This window comes from Typopeltis vanoorti, chromosome 12 (assembly GCF_054136105.1).
Source record: "Typopeltis vanoorti isolate ZY-2024b chromosome 12, IOZ_Tvanoo_1.0, whole genome shotgun sequence".
Taxonomy (NCBI): domain Eukaryota; kingdom Metazoa; phylum Arthropoda; class Arachnida; order Uropygi; family Thelyphonidae; genus Typopeltis; species Typopeltis vanoorti.
Genome location: NC_143560.1, coordinates 95,952,106 through 95,972,824, shown reverse-complemented (window position 1 = coordinate 95,972,824; position 20,719 = coordinate 95,952,106). Strand labels below are relative to the sequence as shown.

Here is a 20,719-nt window from a genome sequence, read left to right as displayed (position 1 = left end):
TTTCACTGTTATAAGTAGATTGCTAAAACATATCTTCCTTTAGCAAACCCATGCTGTCCATCAGAGATTGTTGTTTTCAACCTAATTCTGAATCCTGGTCCTCATTAGCTTCTCTAACACCTTGACCATAACTCCAGACAAACAATTTAGCCTGTAATTTAAAGTATTAATCTAATCACCCTGGAACAATTTTGCCCTCTTTCCACTCCCTTGGAACTTAGGCCATTTTAAGACTCATGTTAAAGAGGTACATCAGCGCTATTGTTAACTCATTGGAACATTCCCTCAACACACATGATGATATACTATCAAGTTGATTCAATTCTTCATAAATCTCCTGCTCATTCACCATCAGTGGTTCCTCTCTCCCCCACTGCTTTCGAGTTCTACATGTGTTACTTTCATGAGGATGAAATACCTTTATGAATTGCTTCATTTAGCATCACTAGTATATCTTCCTCAGTGGTTATCATTCTACAATTATTATTCTCCCATAATCATTCATTCTTCTACTGGCCATATATAAAAAAAAACTCTGTAGGATTTCTTTTGACCTCATTAGCTAACTGCTGCCAGTGCACTTTTGCTACCCTTACCTTCCTTCTTTGTACTCCTCATGCAACTGACTATTACCACTCATTTTGTACTGCCTCCATAATGCCTTCTTCCAACTAACAACATTCATCCATTTTACACCTACCTTATTTGACCACCTAAACTTGGGAATGCATTTAGACATTGCATCTATCAGACAGCTTCTGAACAGGTCCCAAGAAACATTGATCTCCTTCCCATTCGACTCCTTATTCTATGATATAGCTGCAAGCTTTCTCCTGAGCTTGTTACCTGCCTTGTAGTTCCACATGTATCCCCTTTCTCACAGAAGTCCTCATATGGCTGGCCACCACCAAAATACAGTTAATTCACCGAAATTGAATTAACTGTAAAAAAACAAAGTAATCACTTCATGGTCACTTTCACCAACTGGAAGGGGTGGGGGATTCGACACCTCATTTATAACAACATCCTCTGATGAAATAATCAAGTCCAAGACCCTTGATCTCTGTGTATCCTCTGTTACATACTACCTAAGGTCCCTCAGAAACACTAGAAATTCATTCTCTTTGTCCCGAGATGTTGTCTTCATTCCAGTCTATATTCATCATCATTGCACATGAATCCAATGCCTGTTTCACCATTCTTTGCCACTTCTCTCTGTCCACTTCCAGATGACTCAAATCCTGCAAACTCTTTCTGCACTGCTCTTTCATATCATCTACCCACTCTTGCCTTGGCCATCCTCTTCTATTATACCATCCATGAAGATTTTGATCTTTCTACTGTTATCAATTCTGCAGGTATGTCCAAAAAACTTTGGTTTCCTTTGAATTATTTTCTGCATTAGATTTTCTTTGTGGTTTACTTTATGATACAGTTATTCATTTGTTACTTTTTGTATCTATCCAATTCAAAGAATCTTTCTATGACATGTTCTTTCAAAAGCCAATATTAATTTCACAGTCTTTGACCATTACTGATGACTCACAACGAGAGAGAGAAACATATTTCCAAGTGCTTTCTCTCTCGTTGTGAATCATCGGTAATGGTCAAAGACTGTGAAATTAATATTGGCTTTTAAAAGAGCATGTCATAGAAATCAGTGAGAAAGAACATGTTATAGAAATAAATCAGTGAGACTGCTTCCAGCGGTCTCAATGATTTATTTTTTCATATCCTGTCCATTGCCTATCGGATTACTTTAGCTTTTGTTATCCAGAATCATGTTTCTTATTAGCCAGACCAATATACATTTCCTTCTCACTGCCCTACACATTGCCAGGTCTATAGCAACACCCAACTAGATAGTTCATTCTGTTCATCTCCACCTTAGATGGGATTAACTGCTCTGCTACTATCCCGAGATGGTAGTAGAGCAGTTAATTCACTCTTCCCCCTTTTTGCCCTGCCTATCTTCATGAAAAACATAATTGCCTTCATTTTGAATACTTGTGGCATTGGTAAACATACATATTAGCTTATTTCTGGTTTCATAACAAGTCCCACTGACCCCACTTCTCAGATATGACTCCTCCATACCCCTGCCCCCTATCATCACTGACCTTGCACCTTTCCTCAGACCTATTTGTTTCCCCCTAGTCATTCCAATCCTTTCTTGTATACACACACTTGCTCCTGTATCCATATCTGCTCTTCTCATGCAATGTTTCTGTGTCCCCCCCCCCCATTTCCCTGTTTGTCTTGTATACCTTCTCTCTCATTCTCTTCACTGATGCTACTCACCTCTTAATTTACAAGCTCTACTTTCCTGCTCTTCCACGTCACATCAGTACCACCTCTTGCTTTCTCAGCTCTTCCCTTCACTTCAGTCATCACTCTCTGTATTTTAGGCAGAACAAGTGCAGCTATCTCGTGCTCTCAACCCTAACAGTGTCATATTGTTGCCAGTAATAGTCTGATTTCTATGGTCGATTTTTGAGATGTGGGGTTTAAAAGTAAAATTTCCATGGTGGGGAAACCCTACCGTACCACAGATTGACTTCAGGAAATGACCAGAGAAAGAGAAAATTTCCTCCAGTTGGCAACTAGAATCAAAAAAATTTATAATGGTCTTTCTTCAAACAGGGATGCAACCTCCATTTCCAGAGGGCTACACCACAGACACTAGCTAAGGCTATAAGGGTGGTGTATTATGTCTGTAAATTGTGTGGCCTTCTAGGATGTTTGCCTGTTTTGCAGATGAAGCAAATACAATTTGAAGGAGTTTAAATGTTAAATAAAATTGGATGAAATATCGCCACATATGTAAAGAAAAGTAACCTAGATGAGGTAATGAATTAGCACTAACTGGTTTAATGCTGTGATTTCTTGAAACTAATTACATTAGAGCACTAAGTAAGGATTTAAGTGGGTTGGAAAAATTGTAGAATAATGTCCAAACTTACTATGAAGTGTATCCTTCCTATAACACAATGTCTTGAAAGTTATTTTATTTATTTATTTTTTAATTACAGAGAAGATATAATAGTGTTAATGAACTTGAAGTTTTCATAGACACCTGAGAGAGAGAGAGAGAGTGAGTGATAAGCTTTTGCAATTCTTTACTGTGGACATATCTGGATCTCAGTTCATTCAAGTAAATAATAAAAACTACATTAAATTTGTGAAAGATAGGAGGAAAAACTAGACTAGCAAACTGAAGTTTATCCAGTGATAATCTTAATACTAGAAATAACCAACTGCAAGATCTAAATTTAAAAATTATTTTGAGGCTTTATCGACTACATCTAATATAACATATGATTTTATATGCATCTCTATTAGAATTTTTCAGTTGGTATCACGAAGCACATTCTTATTTATACAAATGTACTCCTCGACAATTTGTTATATCACTTGAAATTAATTTTTTTTTTTATGAAAAATTTAAAAATTCTGCACACTTTATTAAATCAAACATTTAGCTAACATTCTGCCCTTCAACATTTGGGTAGTTTGTATTCTTGCCAAAAGAAACCTCATCAATGGCAGAGAAGTGTTTCCCATGGTGTGATTCATTCAACTTAGGGATCAGATCAAAGTCTGAAGAGCAGATGTCAGGACTATGGATGGGAGGATTGGAGGTGCCTGCCTGACATGTACCATCAAGGGGTGTACAGGATATGATATTACTACATGAAAAACTTAGAAAAAAAAAAAAAATAGAAAAATCGGTTGTCTATTTCCATATTTAATTTACCACCTTCATTAAAAAGCATGCCTAAGTAGCTGTAATGTTTTACTTGTTCTATAGTTTCTCCATTCACAATGCAGTTGATATTTTCAATGTTTCTACCTATTTTCATTGTCGCTGACTTTCATACTATATCTATTACCACAATTGTTCAATTTAGTCAGGGAATCTTGCAGACTTGTAGCAGATTTATTTATAACATCATCTGCATAAAGCAAAGAGCTGACAATAACATCTCAAATTTTGATATCAGTTTAATACCACTTTCTTTCATAATGTACATCCTTGTTTGACACCAGATTTAACATTAAACCATCTTCCTGTGCTTCCTTCAATTCTAACTGCTGACTTACAACTCAAATAAAGACTAAGTATTGCTTGATATAATGCCCCATTGACACCATACAACTGTTGCGTTTTGAATAGCCTTAATCTTGGTGCCTTGTCATATGTCTTTTCCAGATCTACAAAACTTAAATACAGATCTTTGTTATATTCCCATGATTTCTCAGCTATTTGTTGTAAAGTGAAAATCTGATCCTGACAGCCTCTATTTGGCCTGAATCCAGCTTGTTCTTCACCAAGCTTCCCGTCCACAATCCTACTCAACCATTTTTAAAGTATACTTACATAAATCTTACCAGGAACACTCAGTAGGGAAATAACTCTGTAATTCTCATATTCAGTTTTATTTCCCTTTTTATATATGGGTACGATGAGAGCTCTACTCCAAGCATCTGGAATTCGGCCCTCTGAACTATGCAGTGCAACCACTGTAAGACTTTTATACCTCCATACTTGAGCATTTCTGGTCGAATATCATTTATTCCAGCTGTCGTTCCACATTTCAGGCTTTTTCTACTTCAAGTATGGATATGTATTCTTGACTGTATGCCTGTTGAGTGTTTTTTACTACTGTGCTGTCACATTGTTTCATTTAGCAATTTTTCGAAGTAATTACTCCATACATCAAGGATTTTCTCCAGTTTTCATGTCACCTTTGTCATCTCTAATTCCTTTTACAGCACTTCTTTCTCCATTTCTGAGTTTTTTCAACAACCTCCAGAATATCTTGCCACCTTCTTGATATTTATTTTCTATGTTCTTACCAAAGTCTTCCCATAAGTTTTGTTTCGCTAGTTTTACACAGTGTTTAGCTTTCTTATATTTGACTCTGTATTCTCTAAGAGCACAAACTGACTTATTTGCCAGGAACTTTTGATATGCTTTCTTCTTTTCCTTCGCTGCCTCTTTAACTTCCTGTGTCCACCATGGGGTTCTGATTTTTCTATCCTTGCAGACAACCGCACCACATGCCTCTCTGGCTGAATCAATCAGTGTTTTCTTCAGGGTTTGCCACTGAATCTCCAAGGTCTGATTCCTGTTCTCAAACTCTTTCATTTTTTCTTCAATAATCTTTGTGTATTTTAGTCTACAGTTCACATCTGAGAGCTGCTCAACTTTTATTCGCTTTAAAACTTTCTTACATGTTATTCTTTTCGATATGAAATTCAATTTTATCCTGCTCAAGACTAAATAGTGATCACTTCCAATTTCAAATCCTCCGTACACTCTAGTGTCCTGCACCAGTGGGAAAACATCATTATCAACAATAACATAGTCAATGAGATTTTTCTTATTCCTTGCTTCTTCTCTCCATGTAAATTTGTGAACATTTTTATGTTGGAACATTGTGTTAGTAATAACCAGTCCATGTCCTGAGCAGAAATCCAATAGGTATTTGCTTTTTGCTCTTTTCTCCAAATTTTCCCCAAAATATTTTTGTATGTCTGACAATCATTTCCTATTCTGCTATTTAGATCCCCAACAAGGACCAACTTTTCCTTTTTCATTGTGTCAGTTGCTTTCTCTAAATCCTCAAACAATTCCTCCACTTCTACCTTAGTAGAACCTTCTGTGGGACCACAGGCACAAATAAGTCTCATTGTCTGGTTCCCCATTCTGATATTTGCCCACATCACTCTTCCTGATATTGTCTGCCATTCAAGAAGATTAGCCTCGTATTTAGTATTGAATACTATAGCTACTCCTTCTTTTCCGTGATTGTCATTGCCTGAATATAACATTTTATATTTATTGCTCAAAAAGATCTCACCAGTTTTAGTCTTTTTTGTTTCAGTTACCCCTATTATGTCTATCTGGTACTTATCCAATTCCTCAGCCAGCTTCATTTCTTTTCCATTCAGGCTTCTTATGTTGATAGTACTGATCTTGAAATCTGGTGATGTTGAGTTGGGATGTGTTTTAGGATTTGTTCCAATAGCTGACTTTTTGCTGTTAACCCTGGTTCTCTGGCAAAAAACAACAGAGGCCTTGTTTAACCAGGTGACGCCCCAGCTGGCATGAAATTCTGTCATGTTGTACCATCATTTTATATTGTGGTTTAAGCCAATAAGAATACAATTTGGTCATCTAAATCCCAAATTGCTAGTCCATCCTTCAATTAGTATCCAGGTATATACCTAACAGGGTGCACCATGAGAAGGTGAAAGTGTTTCCCATGGTGTGGTTCTTTCAACTTGGGGATCAGATCAAAGTCTGAAGAGCTGATGTCAGGACTCTATGGATGGGGGGGGCAGGGAATTGGAGTGCCTGCCATCCATACTTTTCTATAAAATACTTTATATGAAACATGTGGCATGGTACCTAACCTGAGTCAGATTCTTCCTCCATTTAGAAGTCTTATTTTGCAGAACATCATAATCAGTTAATGATGTTTTTACTCAGCCTAGCTTAAAACTGACATGTAGTTAGAAACTATTACATCATCCTAGTGACAGTGCAAAACTTTTGAAATGTAATGTTTTTTTACGTTTAGCAATTCCTGAATAAGAAATGCAGGTTGTATCATAGTATCATTTTATACTTAAAATTTCTGTTATAAAATTTGAAATTGGTAAGAAAAATTAGGGGTACAAAAAATTGGGATACCAGTTAAAATTATTTTAAGCTATTCGAAAGTGTAAAAACTATTTTATACTTATCCTGATTTTTAATATTAGTCCAAATAATTTTATCTTTCAATAGGATGCTATGGCAGATGATGTTTATCAGACACTTATGAGACATGTGCCAGGAGCTTCTCATCAGGTTAGTGAGTCTGTTTTTGAGTGTTTACTGTTACATGAATATATGATATAGGAAGAGAGTATAACAGCATCATTCAGTATTGTTAGGAAGCTGTTAGTGAAGTCCATACGATCAGAATGAGGACACATACTAGAAAAATTATATTATACTATTATGTGTACTCAAATTTGGTCCTCTGACCTTCACTAACTTGAGCAAATTCTTTAGAAAAAAAAATGTGAACACATGTATAGGGCTCATTATATTTGAGGTAAGGCAAATGGCCTTATACTCACATTCTGTGTAACTATCTTGGCTGCCATAGAAACCTAATTAATACCTATGTTACAGCAGTCATATGATAGGGCTGTTATTTGCATGCATTCTTCAGCCAATTGTTTATCTATCTTGTAGGATGAAAAAAAAAAACAAAAAAACTATTTTTTTTAAATCTTACAAAGACACCTGTATAAAACTGGCTAATCACCCTTCATTGAAATACTCTTAAAAGCTCTCAAGACAGGATATGAACAATGAACCTAGATCTTTCCAGCCAGGATGAAAGCCATAGTTATCTATAATTTTGGTGATGTTGGAGTTGTAACATTAAAGATGAAATGAGCTCTAATATATGACAATTCTTTTTTCAGAAGAGAATATTTGGAGAATGATGAGAAGAAGTATCAGTGTGTCTCTCTATCGTTTTTTATTTTTGTATGGGAAAACTGGAGACTGCTATTAGGTTGTCTTTGGATGAGAATATCCAGGAATGAAAGGCACTTATGTCTTCCTGGCTAACAAACTGGCTAGACATTTAGCTAAGCTACTAGCCACTCTCACAAACAATTCTCCCTCCTTTGTCAAAAATTCAGCCCACCTAAAAAGCATCTTACAACACCATACCCTAAAAAGCTCAGACTTAATAGTAAGCTTTGATATCACCTCACTATTCACAAATGTACCACTAATAGAAACCCTCAATCTACTGAAGTCACACTTCCCTCCTGATATATTTGAACTATTCAAATTCACAATACATGCAGGATATTTCACATGGAAAGGAAAAATATACATACAAATAGATGGGACAGCCATGGGCTCCCCCCAATTTCCCCCCTCTCCCCCAAGCCAACTTTTACATAGAACACCTGGAAAAACTAGCAATCAATACAGCCACTCTCAAACCAACACTTTGGCTACACTATGTTGACGATGTGCTTGCTATTTGGCCACATGGCCTAGAGAGACATTGGAAACATTCTTAGCGCATTTAAATAGCCAACATCCTAAAATCCACTTTACAATGGAACTGGAAGCTAATAACTGTCTGCCCTTCCTGGATACACATCTTCCTGATGGTTCCTTATCATTTTCAGAAAACCCACATACAGGGAGATATTTACACAAACAATCACACCATCACCCTTCTCAACAATATGGCAGTTTAAAAATGCTAACCCACAGAGCGAGAGCAATCTGTTCCAATGGCAATGCTCTTGCTGCTGAACTGGCTCACTTACGCCACACCTTCTTGGCCAATGGCTATAATCCCCATAAGATAAACAAAATACTAAATGCTCCTAAGAAACCCCTCCCACTATCCACCACAGAGAACTACAACAAAACAGTCACCATCCCATACATTAAAGGCACATCCGAAAATATTTCAAGAATTCTTAATAAACATGAACTACGCACCACATTCAGACTGTGTGGCAAATTAGCAACCCTTATCCGCTCACCCAAGGACAGCATTCCCCCTCTATCACATCCAGGAGTCTACGAAGTACCCTGCTCATGTAATCAAGCCTACTACGGTCAAACAGGAAGAACTGTGAACATCCACATCAGCGAACACAAAAGATACGTCCGCATTATCACTATGGCAAGTTGGGCCTAGCAGACCATGCCCTGGATACCTCTGCACACAGGATGATCAACTGGAAGAACACAAAAGTACTGCACAGAAGCTCTTACAAGTCAGAGAGATTGTTCTTAGAGGCAACAGAAGCTCTGAAACACACTCCAAATCTCAACAAATATTGCTGTATAAATTTGCCTAAAATCTGGGAGACAGTCATCTTAAGAAAAAACTAGTACCAGTTTTTTCTCTGTTTAGGACTCTAGTCTTATGTGATAGCTGCATTTTTTTTTTTTTTTCAGATAGAGGGCGCCTAAATCAGGACTCTAGTCTTTGTGTTGCTGCTACAATTTTGTTTAACTAGTCCGTTGATTACACCATGTTGTTATAGTCTCGCATATTGTGACAAACTGTGCTTTGTGCTCTGAAGATGCTGGTTATATCACCAGCGAAATATCAGCAATAAGTTAATAAATTAATTATTTTTCTGTGTTCTAATATATACCGTTAAGATATAAACAACATGTACGACGAACACATAAGTCTGTTCACTCGATACTCGCAGTTGGTATATGAGCCTCACAAGCCAACTACGAATATACTCGTATCAACCTCCTATGCCAAGCACGAGTTAACCCTTACTATAAGTACCTTAATTTGGACCCTTTGCTTGTGAATAAAGTGGAGAGCACGTCTGGGGGCTTGGTAGAAGGGAAATAATTTCAGCTAAAATATAGTATATTATATATGTGCTTCAGAAGCCAACTACGAATATACTCTTATGTCGATTACCGACCTCCTGTGCCAAGCACGAGTTAACCCGTAATTTGTAAATCAAATTAAAACACTAATAAAATCAATAAAATAAAAACCGATTTATTCAAATTATGAATGGTACACTTTAAAACAATTTTCCACGCACAACTGTGGTTATTCCTGGCAAACAGGATAATAATAACGTGTTTCGTGTCATTGTTTCGTGTACATACACGGCATGGCTTTGTCGGGCGATTCTTTTTTTCTGTAGGTGATAAAATTTCCAAATAATGAAGATCCCGAATCTTGTTGATATTCTGCAATGCAGTAAGCTCATCCATTCCAACAAAAACTGAGATAAATTGATCTCTAAATTTTAACGCAGTCATTGCAATTCCAGTAATTATATTATAAAATTTATGCGCATTTTGAATGTATATATCAAAAATACGTATTGCCAATTTCTTTGGCCATCTAATTGTCTTTCATAAGGCAGAATAGTAAGAAAGCATTTGATCAGAAAGATCGATGCCTGACATACCCAAATTATAGTCCCTAATGATATTTGGTTTTAACTGAATTTTACCATTCCGATTTTTCGCTTCAACCATTTCAAATTTGTGCATATTTGAAATGGAAAGAACTTCCCTCTTATCCTTCCATTTGTTGACTAAAAGGAACTCTTCTTTGCCAGACAAATTCCCCTTTCTTTAGTTTCTTCTATATAACATCTGGTGGATTGTTTTTCCCATTATTTCTCAGCGTTCCACACACGTAAGTTTTTCTGTCAGTCAGAGCTACAGAATTATAAAAATTGTCCATATGCAATACATAACCCTGGTCTAAATATTCTTCCATCAAGTGAAATACAATATCATATGCGTGACTCATTTTCGCTAAAGAGGATTCAGATTTACCTGTATAAATTTTCATTTTTATCACCAATCCGTTCGATTCACATAGTTCATAGAATTTCACGCCATATTTATGTTTTTTTTGTTTTTTATGTATTGCCGAAACGCCAGTCTACCGCACCACAACACCGTTGACTCATCAATACATAAGCTTCTGTTAGGTGTGTAGCTATTTTGCATTACACTATTAAAATGATCTAGGCTGGTCTTAATTTGTGCAATTTATCATTAGCTGCTTGGAAATTATCTGCGAAATGCAAATAACGCAAATAAAATTTGAAATCAATTTCGGCTCATTTTAGAGCACCAAAATGGTAAATTGTAAAGTTGATTTGTACTCCAATAATGCTCAATAGATGGTAAATTACAAGGATCCATATGAAGTCCAAGAAATAATTTCATTTCAGGTATGTCTGTTGCTTTCCAGTTTGAAATTCTTTGACTTTTTTTGATCTGTGCTCGCCTTTGCTCAACATTTTGTAAAGCATATTATTAGCGTAGGCTTCTAATTCTTTATCAGTAAGTTTTCTTTTACTGGCCATGGCGAAATCGAAGGTTTTTAGAGACTAGACGCAATAAACACCATCATCAGTGCATGTAATATATAGGTGGGCGTGATACGAGATTACTCGTAGTTGACGTATGAAACAAAATTCTGTCTGATAAGCCGGCTATGAGATTACTTGTAGTGACCTTGAAGACACGAAAGCGCTTGGTGTGCAGTAACAAACTATGCCCGACGAGCGTGGCAGCGATTGTGTTAACTGAATCCTAGAGAACCTATCAAACAAGTAATATACTTCAGTTAATTAGGCAAAATTTTCAGTCATGGTGGCAAATTAAATATAAAAATAAACAGAATAAGCAAAGCTGTTATTGTCAAAGGAATAAATATACATGAAATAAAGAAATTAACCAAACACTAAACTAGCAGTAGTATATGAGACAGATTCCAACTCATTTTAAACTAGAGATCCGAGAGCTGAATTAGAAATGAAAGTTGATCAAAGACTAGAGAGCAGAAATGTGAGACTTATGTGGAAAAAGGAGCATAAATAAATGGAATCATATGACAATGAGGATACAGTAATCCCTCAATCACCCAACCAGATCAGGAAAAGTAACTGGTGGTCAAATAACTGCAGGGTTGGTTAACTGAAGATAGTTACATGGTACTGTAGCAGAAGGGTTGGATAATTGAGAGATCACTGCATTAGTAAGGAACTTGACATCGTTACCATTCAGGAATGCGTGAGCAGAGCTAATCTAAGGTAGTATGGTCCTTAAACAGAATGAGACAGGAAAGGATAGCAAAGTAGGTATTTGATTCTTATATTGCAGAGGAAGCCTGCAATATAGAAGAGAATATTGGATTCCTTGACAAATAAGAGACTAATTTTGGAGGAAAACAGTCAATTTCCAGATGTATATCAAGGGTACATATCAGGAAATTGATGATGGCATACTGCATTTCTATTTAAGGGCTTGGACTAATCATCACAAACACCATATTCTAGCCTAAACTCATCTTCCCTATTTCTTCAACATGTATTAGGCTCAAATGCCTGGCACAGCCAAGTAATTTGATGAGAATGACTCAGTTGGTAAGGTAGCAAAAGTTCAATATGAGCAGCAGTTAGCTAATGACGCCCCCCCCCCCCAAAATAAGAATGATTATGGTAGAATAGCATTGATTGGAGAAAAAGGTATAAGGACAACTTCTGCAGATGATATATTTAAGATATTTAATGAGCAGTTCATAAAGGTTTTTCATCATTGTGAATGTGACATCATGGAGAGTTTGACAGTAGTTGATCAGGAGGAGAGACTGACTGTGAGTGAGGAACAAGTATGTGGGGAATTAAGCAAACTTGATATAATAAGGCTATGAGACTTGATAATACATCACCGTATATTTCGAAGGAATGCACCAGGGAGTTGATATCTGCTTTTAATGTGAGTCTTACATTGGGTCAAGTTCCAAAGGAGTGGAAGGAAAGCAAGATTGTACTCCTTTATAAAGTAGGTGACAGAATTAGAGCATCAAATTATATGGCAATCTATGTGTCAGGTGTTGTGGTTCAAGAATTGGGTTGACAAAAATGGCATTATCTTTGATGGACAGCACGGATTTGCTAAAGGGAGGTTATGTTTTAGTAATTTACTTATTACAATAAGGTGACAACAGCATTGGATGTGGGAGATTGATACACAGTAGTGTACTTTAGACTTTGCAAAGGCTTTTGATAGATTACTGCATTATAAGTTGATAGTCAAATTAGAGTGGAGATGGGGTTGGATATTAGACTAATGCACTGAATTGGGGATTGGCTGTCTGATAGGTATCAACAAGTTGTGTATGGGGAGCAATATCACAGAAGAGGAAAGTCGCTAGTGGTGTGCCTCAGGGATGTTTTAGCGCCACTGCTGTTAAACCTGTATGTTAATGATATTAGGGATTCATTCACTCAGTCTCTTCAAGTCTTACAAGAAGACTTGAAGAGACTGAGTGAATGGGCACAAGAGGTTGCCAGTTCAATGTTGCAAAATGTAAGGTTTTAAAATTTGGAAAACAAAGACAGGATGTAGAATTTACTCTTGGTGGGGATACATTGTTGGAGGAAATAAGAGATCTTGGGGGGTGATGATGAACAGGGATCTAAAATTTAGAGGACATCACAATGAATTCTGACAAGAATGTGGAGGATGCTGACTTGTAGAAGCAAGGAGATTCTGGTTCCATTATATAAGGTTCTGATTAGGCCACATACAGACTAATGTGCAGAGATTTGGTTACTTGGCTTTTAAAAGGATAAAGAGATGTTGGAGAGGGTCCAGAAGCGATTGACCCAAATAGTTTCTGTTCTCTGGAATACTGAATATGAAAAAAGGTTGAGACGATGCAATTTGCAATGTAGTGGATGGGAGGAAAATGGGTGATATGATCTCTTACAAGTTGGTAGGGGTTGTTACCAGATTAGCATTGAAGAGTTTTTCATAAAATGGTGGAAGATTGGGAGAGAACAAGAGGTCATCCCTGGAAGCTGTATAAGGAGGGTGTAAGCAGGGGAGTGAAAAGCAGGTTTTTTGCATGGAGAGTTGAGTGATTGGAATGCATTGCCTGAGAGCATAGTGTCTGCAGAGAATTTGAATGTGTTTACAGGCTGTGTTGTTGCACCATATAATTCAGAAGGCTAGAATTCTAGATGACTGATGTAAAGCACTAATATGCCCCCCTAAAAAAAGCTAAGATCCAGGTAAGATATATGCACACATGCTTCAGAAGATACCAGAAAAACTGGAAGAGAAACATCAGGAAAAATAAGTATTGGGTGCAAGCCAAGTAAGGTATTGTCAGACCTGGATTTTTTTTTTTTAATTTACAGCAAACAAATGAGAACTCATGGGAATATAACAAGGGTGTATTTGAGATGTAAAGCTAAAAAAAGGCATAAACAATAAGGTGCCAACAGGAAAGCTCTTCAAAAGACCATAGTTATGTGGTATAAATGAGGCATTATATACTTCCCTATTTAGATAAGAAATGAATTTCATTGCAGTGTGAGACTATCCCCACTGTTTAGAGGTTTGAAGTTCCACGTTTGGTGGTCTCTACAGCAGGATTTCCAGATAATCTAGCTCACCCACCATACTAATACACTACAGGCTAACAACAAGCCTTTTGGGAGTGGAATACACATAAAATATTTGAAAGTCAGCAGTAATTAAAGGAAAACGCTTTGATGTAAAATCAGTCTAAAGCAAACGTGCATTCCACTGTTTTTGTCCTGTTTATAGATCATATTATGAAAGAAAGTGGCATTAAGCCTAATATCAAAATTGGAGATATTGAAATAAGCTTGTTACTCTATGCAGATGATATTATATTCCTAAATAAATCTAGTACACATCTTCAGGATTCTTTAACTAAACTGAATAAGATAAAAACTATGAAAATAGGAAAGAAAACAGAAAAAAAAAAAACAAAATGCATCTTGAATGTAGAACCTATAGAACAAGTAATTATTTAATCTTTAACATAATTTTTATTGAAGATGGCTAACTAAATTTAGCAACACAATACAGCAAGCAAAGCTGGTATGGAAGGGAGTCAAATGAATAACTTTTTATGGAATAAGAGAGAAATTTAGCCAAAATACTAAAATAGCAGCATCAAAACAATATTCCATCCTAAAATGAAGATTTAGGATGGAACTCAATATTGTTAGCATTCAAGAAGTGAGTCAATTTCTTGAATCTAAGGTTACTTAAATGGACTGGTATAACAATACAAGTGTTTTATGCTAGGATCAAAAGGCCCAGGAAAAAAAAAAAAAAAAAAAGTAAGATCAAAGCTGATACAGTTAGTAGTGCTTTAAAAGACCAAAACATAAGATTAAGTTTAAGAAATGTGTTGACAAGAGTTGTTAGTAACATGAACTTAATTATATAGTATTTTCATAGTACATGTTGGAAAATGGTGATAAATATTTAATACAATGAAATGGTACATCAGGATCAATTAATGGACTGCCTATACACATAAATAATATAATTATTATTAAGCCAAGCCTGTGGGGAGTCAAGGATTCAGTAAGGGCGGCTACACCCAATGGCAATCCATCCCAATCACACACCACTCTGAGAGAAAAATCTAGCCCTAATCCCCTTCTTATTGATAGCATTCAAGAAGGGGATTAGGATGTGATGGCATCCTTCCAAGGATGTTCCACAATCCTGATGTCATGTTTAACACTCTCCTTTGTACACACACTCTCTCTCTCCTGTATCAGAATCACCAGGAGACCAGAACTGTGCAGTCCAAGTGAAGTCTTATCAAGGCCTTGTAAAGAGGCAAAGTGACTTCTTTATCTTTAAATGTCAAAGTTTGTTTCAGCATTGCAATTATTATCTGAGTTGTATTTGCAATCTTTGCATGGTCTTTGAACTTCAATCTATCTGCTAAAACTGCAAGATCCCTAGCCTGATCAGGTTCTTCTATAATCCCACCAAAATGCATGCCTTTACATTTGCTAACATTGAACTAACAGCCATTTTCACATGCCCACAATTCCAGCCTATTCAAATCATTCTGCAAGTACTACATAACAGCTGAATTCCTGATTACTCTACCTATCATTGCATCATCAGCAAATAGCTTACATCACATGTGAAATCCTTCCTCATTAATATACAGATTGAATAATAATGGACCAAGGACTTATCTTTCTGACACACCACTAGTTACCTTAAAGTTTGAAGACTCACAATACAATCCCCCTCATAGCATTTTTTGATATCTCTCAGTCAGCCATCCTTTTATTCATGTCAATATTTTATAATCCATGGTTTATCCATTCCCCTTTTCTAACTCAACAGTAACATTATTAAAGAATGTGAGCAAGTTACTCACCCTTAGTAAACCCATGCTGTTCATTGCATAGGATAGAATCTCTGCCCATTTTGTATGCAAGCCCAAACCAAGTTTTCCAAAATATTCACCACACCCACTCCAGAGATACTGATAGTTGGATACATCAGTCTTTTGCAATGGGGATTACCTTAAATTTTTCCGCTCCTGTGAAATCCTCCCTTTTGATAAAGCCCATTACTAATACATCATAATTAAGCCACTGTAAATAAAGTATTTAAAAAAAAAAATAATGTTAAACAGATTGTTTAACACTGTCCATGAAAATACTGTACATACAGAAGAAACAGGAGGTCTGTGAGAGAGAAGGTTCATTAATTAATTGGCATGTCCTGTTTTGGATGACATTAAGCATTTTTAGGGAGAACTTACACACTTGGATGTACCATCCCAAGTGTGTAAGCAGCACTCCATGGTGGGGCTGATATGAAATTTATACAGTATTAACAGTTGTATTGGTGAGTAGTGTCTTGAGCAGAAAAAGTACACCTAGTTTCTTGAAGGCTGAAGAAGCTGAGATATTTATTGTCAGGAAAGGCTAGAGATGAAAGTCAGTTCAAGAGAGAAATCTAATTCTGTTTGGAGATCTGAGTATTATCAAAAGTAAGGGAAAGTGACATTAGCTCTTTCTTGTGAGAAATGTGATAGGACTGTGCTTTGGTGCCATTGAAGTTCAGAAGATTATCTATCCTCAACCTGCTGAAAAATAACAAGGAGATCAGAGTTAAAAGGCATTAGTAAGATCTTGAAGTTTGCATTATTGTACACTAGAAGGTTTGTCGAATGGAGGGTAATGTTATCAAGAAAGCTATGGATAGGATCTAAAGTCAATGAGAGACAGAAAGAGAGTGAGTAAGAGTACACAGAGCAGTGGGGGTATTCTAGCATAGGTGGGTAAGCTGAGGAGAAGCTCATCTATCATGATGCATAGTGAATGACTAGAGAGGAAGGAGGCATGGAGGTAATGTGGGAAATAATTTGTCATAATATATACAGGAACTGGAGGAGAAGAATAATGTCAGGAAATCTGCCTTATCCTTGGGTGAGGCTGTGCTTGTAACCTCAAGATAAGTGAGTTATATGGATGGCATTGAAGGGCAAGAGCTGCACACAAGGTGAGGGATCAGGAAGCAAGCTTTTCTTTACTTTGCTCTTTCAAAATCTGTATATTGATACATATAATAATTAGTATGTTTATTTGTATTAGTTTTGTTAATTAAGCTGCAGTGAAAACCCCAGGACCTCTAATTCCAGAAGCATAATTATTGTCAGGGTTTCTGTGGCCTCTAATTTTCAATATTTCATATACATTCTTTAATTTTGAAGGTGGCATTACACAGATAAAACCTTAATGCCATATGTATATGGTGTTAAGGTCGTATTTGTATGAATCATAGGTCAGAGAAATCGGACTAAGTGAAATAACGTGATGAGAATTCTACACTACCACTTTAGTATGAATATATATTCATATACTTGAATCATGCACAAAATGTGCTTATATTTTTATTATTATTATTTTCATCTGGGACCTCCAGGGAGTCAAGGACTCATTGAGGGAGACTATAAATCACCCGAACCAGCTGTCATACCTTCCCTTAAATTTTGTGAATAAACATAACTTCCATGGATGCATCCGTGTTCTTCCCCCCCCCCCTTTCCACATAATGAAACGTTTCATCAGACACTACCTTATAATCCCCATTCAAAAGTTTATATATATCTCTATCATATCACCCCTCTTTCTCCTGTTAACCAGAGTGTAGTCCACATACTTGCAATCTGTCCTTATAATCTAAATCCCATAATCTTTGTAACTTTTCTTTGCACCCTTTAAACAGCTTCTTTATCCCCTTGGAATCTGGGAGACCAAATCTGTGCACAATAATCCAGGTGTGGTTTTATCAAAGCCTTATAAAGAGGCAAAATTACTTCCTTATCCTTACATGTCAAGATTCGCTTCAACATCGCAATTATCCACTGAGTTGTATTTGCAATTTTTACTATGTGACCTTTGAACTTCCAACTCCTATCCACCAATACTCCAAGATTTCTTGCTTCCTCAGTTTTTTGTAGCATAACCCTGCTAATATAATATGCCACTGGAAATCTCATCATGCCAAAGTGCATAGTTTACACTTAATAGCATTAAACTGACAGCCCAAATTTCCAGCCTATTCAAATCATTTTGTGAATGCTGAATATCAATAGCATCCCTGATTGCCCTCCTATCTTTGCATCATCAGCAAACAACTCCAAATCTGATTTTGGATCCTACCTGATGTCATTCATTTTTATTATTATTATGTGACACCTCCAAAGACTCATCGAGGGAGGACACCTATTCTACAACTCTTTGTCTCCACCACTCAATCCACTAACTACAGCGAACTGCATCATCTACACCAGTGGTGTTCAACTTTTTTTAACTATGCGAGCTACTTTTCTATAAAAAGTTATTCGCTGATCTACTCTCTTATATAGATCACGTTCCCCCAACCTGATATCTGATTATGCACAAATAAACAACTTAAAAAAAAATACACAAAGTTTTTAGTTGTGTATTTAAAAATTTATTTATCACTTTTAACTATTTTAATACAACAAAAAATATATATATATATATTGGAATAAAATATTTATTTCTTTATTTTGGAAAACCAAAGTTAGAAAAAACAACAGATTGATTACAAACCCACAAGTTACAGGAAATGCTGGTTGATTAAAAAAGTTAATGTGAAATTTGGCATTGTTTGGACCTCCCAATATTTTCATAGTCAAGTTGATATGAAGAAGTGGCCAATCGCAGACAATCATCCAAATGATCATTTGTAATTTGGTTTCTTAATTGATTTTTTATGATGGTCATATTTGAAAAAGCAGATTCTGACAAGTATGTTGATCCAAAACACGAAAAACATGAAAACAAAAATTTTCGCACAATATCAGTTAATATTGGGAATTTTTCATGTGCATACTTCCAAATGACTTCATTGTTTATTGATTTTAAATGTAAACTATTCTGAATGTTTATTATCTCAAGTTCTACTTCAGCTTGGTTTATATCAAACAGCCCACTAATTTTATTTGAAATTTCTGTGATGTTCAAGTTTTCTTGAAATCGATTACTGATAAAAGATACAGTCATTTCAGTTTTATTAAAATCTTTAAATCTTGAATTTATTTCTTCCTCAACTAATTCTATTTCATGAATAAATTCTTTTAAATAAATCATAGTGAAGCATTTCTTGATTTTGGTCAAAAAATTTTAATAAATATTGGAGATGTCTAAATTCACAGTCATTTATATTTTTCTTTAATAAAAGTATGAACTTAACATGTCAATTAAATTTTTATCTCTACCTTGTAACTCTAAATTTAAATTGCTTAATTTCGTACAGAAATCTACTAAAAATGATAAGTGTAACAACCATCTTTTATCACTCAATTGTGGATAAATATCTCCTTTTTAATCAAGAAAAATTTTTATATCATTAATTAATACAAGAAATCTTTCTAAAAATTGACTTCTGCTGAGCCAGCGAACCTTATTGTACAACAGAAGTTCCCTATCATCATCTGCCTGTAATTTAAATGACTGGTGTTGCAGGACTTTTCCTCGAACAGAATTTACAATTTTAAATGTAATATCCAAAACATCTTTTGTGTTTAATCTTTTACTACAGAGTACTTGTTGGTGAGTGATACAGTGGTACGTTAATAAATCTGGATATTTGTCTTCGTTTTTACATAATGAAACGAAGCCTGATTTATTACCTATCATTGCAGGAGCACCATCAGTAGTAATAGACCCAAGTTTAAAAAGTGGAAGTTTGTGTTGTTTCACAAATTCATCAAATGTCGAAAAAATATCTTCTCCCCTAGTCCTTCCCAATAATGGTATAATTTTCAAAAGTTCTTCTTTACTTGAATAATCTTGAAATACCATGCAAATAAATACCATCAACGTCGTTTGATTCATCAAATTGTAATGAAAATGCAACACACTGGTAAATGTCTGACATTAACCTGGCCTGGTAACTTTTCTCCGACAATTGGAACTCTTCCTTTCGGCAATTTGAAACCTTGTGTGTGGTCTAGAAGTAGTCTCTCTCTAGCGATGTCTCAAACCGAGAAGCTCCTTTCTGGAAGTGGGAAACTCCTCTCTGACAGCAATTGTGGAACTGGGATCTCTTCTGCTTGCTTCAGTCCCTTTTTATTAGGCCTCCTCTGAGACCTCGCATGAAGTTTGGCAACCCCTAAAGAATCGGTACGAGTCTTTCATCTTAAGTTTCAAGTTCAGCATGCCTTTTGTTCTCCTCTGCTTTCTTTTGATTGTAAGTTGCCAGCCATCGGAAAGTTGTTTGAACTCTTTCTGACTGACTTCGGAAATGTTTACACTTAGAGCCTACGAGCCTTTCTCATACATACAAGTTTCAATAACAATCTTTCTAATGCTGCCATGTACAGCTTCGGCGACAAAAACATTGCCTTTGTTTTTAACATTCTAACATATTCTTATTAAAGCAGTATATACAGTTAGCTTCAAAAGAATTATTTACAAAAACATCTAATACAAACTATACCGAGACAAACAAAGTTTATTTGTTTACAATATTCACATGGGACTTAACCTAAGTAAAAAATCGATGTAATGTGCTTTGGAATATTTAAGCTACAATCGAGTTTTTACACTTTGCTTATAATCGTATTCACTCAACTCGCTGTTTGACTTCCACTGATCCAAATTAATTAATTTACCCGGACTTATAAGAAAATTACTGATTTGACAATTTTAATGAAAAGTAAATAAACACTAGCAATACACTTAAAGCGAATTAAAAATAATACAAAATAATGATAAATAAAATATTATGTTTTCAGTTTTAATTAAATTTGTAAGTAAGGAGGAATAC

General features: G+C 35.7%; 1 protein-coding gene across 1 annotated transcript in view; it reads left to right on the top strand.

Annotated features, from left to right (window-relative positions):
• LOC150101027 (uncharacterized) overlaps positions 1–20,719 on the top strand; it is a 108,726-nt gene that overhangs the window by 72,157 nt on the left and 15,850 nt on the right. Inside the window, exon 8 of the mRNA XM_090401303.1 lies at positions 6,800–6,862. Coding sequence (XP_090257429.1) covers positions 6,800–6,862 — 63 coding nt within the window. The remainder of the gene's footprint in view (positions 1–6,799; positions 6,863–20,719) is intronic.